The sequence below is a fragment of the Echinops telfairi genome, unplaced genomic scaffold (assembly GCF_000313985.2).
Source record: "Echinops telfairi isolate 266 unplaced genomic scaffold, ASM31398v2 ScPeMD7_9;HRSCAF=40, whole genome shotgun sequence".
Taxonomy (NCBI): Eukaryota; Metazoa; Chordata; class Mammalia; order Afrosoricida; family Tenrecidae; genus Echinops; species Echinops telfairi.
The window spans coordinates 8,853,629-8,859,628 of NW_022103906.1; the positions used below are offsets into that span (position 1 = coordinate 8,853,629).

At 47.8% G+C, this 6,000-nt stretch overlaps 1 protein-coding gene across 1 annotated transcript in view; it reads right to left on the bottom strand.

Annotated features, from left to right (window-relative positions):
* Window positions 1–5,803, bottom strand: part of CSMD1 (CUB and Sushi multiple domains 1) — a 2,262,799-nt gene extending 2,256,996 nt beyond the window's left edge. The window contains exon 1 of the mRNA XM_045286696.1: window positions 5,607–5,803. Within this exon, the coding sequence (XP_045142631.1) occupies window positions 5,607–5,691 (85 nt within the window). The 5' untranslated portion in view covers window positions 5,692–5,803. The remainder of the gene's footprint in view (window positions 1–5,606) is intronic.
* Between the last annotated feature and the right edge of the window lie 197 nt (window positions 5,804–6,000).

Genomic DNA, 6,000 nt, shown 5'->3' on the forward strand with positions numbered 1-6,000 from the left:
ACGTCACCATTCTACTGAAGAAGAGGATATATTCAACATATACTGTTGAATAAACAGAGGGACTAATACATGATGAAATCTTTCTTATCCAGCTACAACAGAGATGTTTGACAATCAAAATGAAAAACCTGACAACTTCCCTAAAGCACTGCTGGCATTATCTTACTGTAGACATTATTGCTTGATATGAACTGTTTAAAGAAAATTATAGGTGAAACCAAAAAGGGAAAAAAATGCTTCACATTGTAATTTATATAAAAAGGTTTATCCTTTGGCAAGAAAATCATGCATTGTGTTCATAAAGCTCCTATATTCATTCCATTATACTGAATTCAATTAAATAATATTCTTGTATTATTTTTATCTAAAGGCATTTTAATTCTGTTACTTATTAAACTCAATGCTAGTAATTAAATTCTAATCTAAATATAGACATAGATTAACAAAAGTGCGTGTCAACTTAGGGTCATTATACTTATACATTAGTATATAAATTTTTAAAATTTGGTATTTCTGCCATACAATTTTCTGGAAAATAGACATCCAGGGAGTGAAAAGACTGTATATTTGAAGGTAAGGTCAAACAACTGATCTCCGTTTGAACTAAATGGTTTCTGCACAGCCAACACATCGATTCCTTTGCCTCAGGTTGCAGTACTACTATAATAGCCAGTACTTTGGGATTTTATTTGTTTGTTTCAGTTCACTGCTGGCTGCTCCAATGGTCACAATACACAGTAGAACATGTATGGTTATAGCAGACAGCACTGCTCTTCATAACAAAGCAAGTTCCTGCCAATAGACTATTAAATCCACCTACGCGACCCAAAAGTATAAATACAACTAAACATTACATTGCATCTGTAACTTGTCTCAGATATTTCACACTGATTCAGTAGCTAACAACACACTTTAAAAAGTCAATCTTTGTCACCTATGATGTACAACAATTACCTACTGAAATTGTTAATTAAATTACTGAAGGAAATAGGCTTAGAAGAAGCACGAAAGGTCAAAAGGAATATTGAGTTTCAATTCCGGATAGTTATGTTGTCATGGCGTATTCTAACTATGAGCTCAGCAGAAAAATTTTCAGAGACACATTTAGAATTCAGGAGCACATGGAGTATTTAATATGTTATTTGCATTTTGACAAGCTTAGAAATCTCTACACCGGATTTGCTATAGAGTCTGCAATGAGACCTAACAGGCCACTGTGCCTTTATCTGTTTTTTGAAAGAAGCTGAAGCATTTTCTTGACATTTGGAAGCTGTATTAGTGTTTGTTTGAAACAATAAGCTGGAGACTAAGGAAGCATTGCCCCCAGGAGGAGCTGTTTTTGCCTGTAGGAACTTTTAAGTACTGTAGTTGTGGCAGTCTTCTTATCAAGCATGATTGACCAGCTGCAAACCAATATAAAAATAGCAATTCCCTTCCCTTACCAGGCCTGCCCTTCCTGGAGATGTTTGAAACCTGAGGGAATGCTTCTATCCCTCCACTACTTGCTATTTGCGTTTCTATACTTGTTTGATGAGATCTCATTGTTCAGCTATCCAAGTTTACCACATCTGCCACCTTGAAAGTCATTCTCCTTTTTGCTCATCTTTTTAAGTATTTAAAATCCTGAAGGAAAACTGGATGGATGGCGGGAGGTGGGGGGTGGGGGTGGGGGGGTAGGGGAGCAGAGCTTTGACTAAAACAAATTTTGAAATAGACAAATACTTGAATCTCCTTAATTTACAAAGAAACTCATTAATACAGAAATATTAACATCACTCTAAGTACTCTACCTTATGCAAATGATGTATTAGGGGTTCTCTGTGCAAGCAGCTTGTTTAAGAGGGATTGCTAGCTTCCTGAGAGAGTTGCACAAGTAAAGGAGGAAGACGAGCTTCAAAAAGTTCATGGAAAATGGCATTGAAAGAAGACAACATTTTCCCACAAACTTGAAGCTCATTCTTACCTCATGTGGCCCTGACAGCCAGGATTTGACTGGCCAATTAAAGGTTTCCATCTCTCTTGGTGAGGAAGATTTTTCAAAACTGTAGGTCATCTACAAGTTTGCAGGCTAGCGAGCCTTTTCTCTCACACACTCTCACATCCCGTTTATTTAGGTGAACTCAAATGCTTCTGCAGAAATGTGTCTCCCTACATGTCTGGACCAATTTGCCAGGCTCGTGAGAGGATATTAGAATTATGAGTTGTAGGGGACTCTACCCAATTCTCCACCTTTCTCTCCTGCTTTCCTGCTGTGAGATGGCTTCCAGAGAGCACCTAATGCGCTCCCTTTTAGGGTGCTTTGGGAGAGGGAAAACCTGCAAATACCTGCATTGCAATCTCAGCACGGAAGACAGTAGAAAGAAAACTTTGTCACAGCACTCTTAGCTCACCCTCCTAGAAAGGGCAAGAATCAGAGAGCTCAGGGAATGAGAAGCCCCACCTATTATTCACTATTGAAAATGCTTAAAGTCAACATCCACTTCCCCTCGCCCCTGCAAACAAGATGCTTTTGAAGAGACATGCAGACTTGGGACTCAACCTTTACACCATCATCAATAAACAAAATGAAAAAGAAAATCAAAAGCAAGTTCCCGGAAGCTTCAATATTTTATAGCACAATCGCCTGAAGCTAATGAAGGGTTTCTAATGACCGCAATTGCGGACGCCTCCAGCCTCGCTCTAGTCGGCAAACAGGTCACGAATTCGAACCCACGCATCAAAAACCCTGCGCCAGCCTTTGCCACAGCGGGAGAGGCCACCAGGGCTCATGACAGTGGACCAGGGACTGCCATCCTGAGGGCTCTGCCGCTTTGGGGAAGCCCTACTGCGCGCTACAGCTCAGCTGCGCTCCTGAACCGGCGGCAGACCCCAGAGATTGAACAGGGACCCCAGAAGGCAGAGAAAGGCAGACTCTGGCCATCAGGATTTGAGCGGCCCTGGGGCCACGACTCCGCCCCAAATCCTGGGGCGCCAAAGGGTGACTTGGAAGTCTGCGTCACTGCCTCCTGCCAGCAGCGGGGCTCCAACAGAGCCACTGGCTCTTGAACCTAGACTCGCACTTGACTTCCGGGCGCGACCGAGAATCCGATGCCCAGGCAAAGCGAGCGCGCCCACTGTGTGCCAAAAGGAGCCCGGTGCCCCTGTCCCCCACGTTGGGCAGACAATAGCACAGTAAGCAAGGGTCGCCAGACACACACATGGGACCACATAGACTCTTCCTGCGCCGCGCAGGTGGGGCACCTGTGACCTGGGTCTCTAAGTCTTGGATTCTAAACCTGGAACCCAGGGACAGCCGCGACACATGAGAGCAATCGCACGGAGAAGCTCTGGCTGGAACTGTCAGTGGACACTGCTGGGTGCCCAAGACCACGTGCTTCACTGCCCTGTCTGCCCCAGGACCTTCCAGAGGACCTAAGATTGCCTCCCCATTTACCGCTACACACTGCTCTTCCCTGGCCCCCACCATAGTCCGATGCATGTGCTCCCATCCGTGTGGGGGCGGAAAACACCCAGCACACACGTGTGCGGCTTATTAAACACCGAAGCTGAGCCACAGCGACTGCCATAGACACACAGCAACCTCTGCTAATTGCGGGGGAAGAAACCAAGGAGGGAGGAACCCAGGGAACAGAGAGTGCACTTGGGGGTTGAGCTGCTGAGACAGGAGGAAGCCCTCAGGTCGGTTTTGAGTGGAGGTGGAAAAGGGAGGCGGGAAGTTTCTGCAGAGCTGTGTGACATGTGTTTCCTCTCCAAGCAGAGGCTAGGCGAGGTTGGGTTCTGTCCCCAGGTCCCTGCCTTCCAAACCTTATTCCCAACACACACACACACACACACACACACACACACACCCTCAAGGTAAGGAAGGGCCTGTTAGCCCTCCACTTTTTCCTGTTTCGCATCCCAGCAAGTACAGAGTAACCAAAGGCCTCTGTCACATTGGCCTCTCTCCCCTGGCTGTGCCTTAGGCAGTGTCTCCAACAACCTAGGCCAAGGCCAAACATTTGCAGTTCAGCTCCTGTGGGAAGTTTACCAATCCTAAGAGAGCAAGCATAGCTTGGGTCACTGGGGCTCACTGTGAGAAAGGCCTTCAATCTTGGGGTGCATTCCCTCAGAGACCCTTTTGTGAACCTCTGGGCTTGTATGGAGGGACTGGTTCTGAGAGGTCAGGCTTTCCCCCAGCTTTAGACACCCAGTGATGAATTGCAATGAGGAGGGGAACTCTAATCTGCAATTCTCTCTATCTTCCTCCAGGGCGATCTGGAGTTTCCGAATGGAATCTGATAGAGTCCTCCTTCGGATTGTCAATCACCCTTGAATCTGGAACACTGGAGGAATAGAAAATGGGTGAAATATAAGATGGAAGAATCTAGAGATAAAAGGGGAGGGGAGTTTTGTCTACAAAGAGCAAGTGATCACTTTTATAAAGCCCTAAGTCTTAATTGACTCTATCCTTTAAAACGGAGGAGAGGAAACTCCATATAGATGGAGTTATTCCCAGAAGTCATCTGATAGGGTGATGATTGAGAAACAGAAGCAACCGAAGCTGCTAAAAAGAGGAAATGGGGACAGCTACATTTCAATGTGAAAATCAATCAATATTCACTCTTATTCTTCTCCTTCTCCCCCATTCCCCCAATCCCCTCCTCTCTCTCTCTCTCTCTCTCTCTCTCTCTCTCTTCCTCCCTCCCTCCCCCTCTCTCTGAATCAAGAGAGAGATTGTTTTCTTTCCCAGAGAACAGACAAGTGCAGGAGCCTTTGCCAGCTCGGAGGTTGCAGCCTGTAGCCTACTTAGAGGAAAATATTTCTTAACTCATTTCAAGGAGAAAATCAAGTTCATAAAGCCCAAACTCCAGGAGCAAACCAGAGGAGGTTCCTTTTCTTGGTCAGGGAGAGGAAGGGGACAGAACCCTGTGACTACAGGATCAAACCTGAGGTGAAAGCCCATGCAGGACCCTGCTCCACACAACTTGCAAGGAGCGAAGTCCAGAGCTAGGAAGGAGGAGTGACTGTACAGAGGCAGCTACTTGTCCCTCCGTGAGCACACTGGAGGCGAGGGCAGAGGAACAGAGGAATGGGGTACAAGTGTGCAGCTAGGCAGAGCTGGAAGGAAGGTTTGCCAGTCTGTACCAAAATCCCTACAGAGACCCCAAACTTACAAGGTCGGCTTTGCCCCTGGTCACTTACCCAAGTGTTCGAGGTTAAAAGTGTTGGGAACTACCCTCACCCACTCTGCACCTACCCCTGGTGCCCACATCTCTAAAGAGGCAACATCACCCCGCCACAGCGCAGTTTCTTCCCAACTCCAGTTTGGCTCTGTTTCCCTAACAACAGCAAAATCCCCACCACCACCCAAAAGAGAGAAAGAAAACCCCAGAGCTACCTCCTTTAGCCTAAGTGAGGGGGAAGGAGAGGCAGGGGTGGGGTGGGGTGGGTATGGGGAGAGCTAGGATGAAAGCTCCCTTCCCTGGCACTGCACTCCCCAAGCATCCGTGATGGAGAACTACCAGGAAGATGTGCGTGCCTTTCTGAAAGCAAACACTTGGGTTCGAAAACGTGGCCTCCCAGGAGCCAAGCATCTCCCCTGGTAACAAGGAAGCCTCGCTTACCCTTCGCTGCAGTGAGGAGCCCCGCGCCCAGAGCCAGCAGGACCCGAAGCAGTGACAGCGACTTGAATTTCCTCCACGCAGTCATGTCTGCAGATATTCCACACACACACACGAACCAACGGCTCTTCTCCGCGACGCCCGTCTCCTCGGAGGCACGGCAGGACTATGCCCAGCGCCAAATAATCACCCTAGGGCAAGGCAAAGAGGAGAGCGATCCCGGTCTCGACACCGGCGGTGCATCCGACGCCTCCTGCAGGTCTGGGCGCTCCGCTCGCTTCCCTCTCATAGCATCCAGTCCGGAGCCACTGCAGGGCTGAGCTGCTCTGCGCGGGGAGAGCGGGGTCGGCGGGGCCGAGCCGAGCAGGGAGCGAGCGCCCGCAGCGTCCGGGCAGCA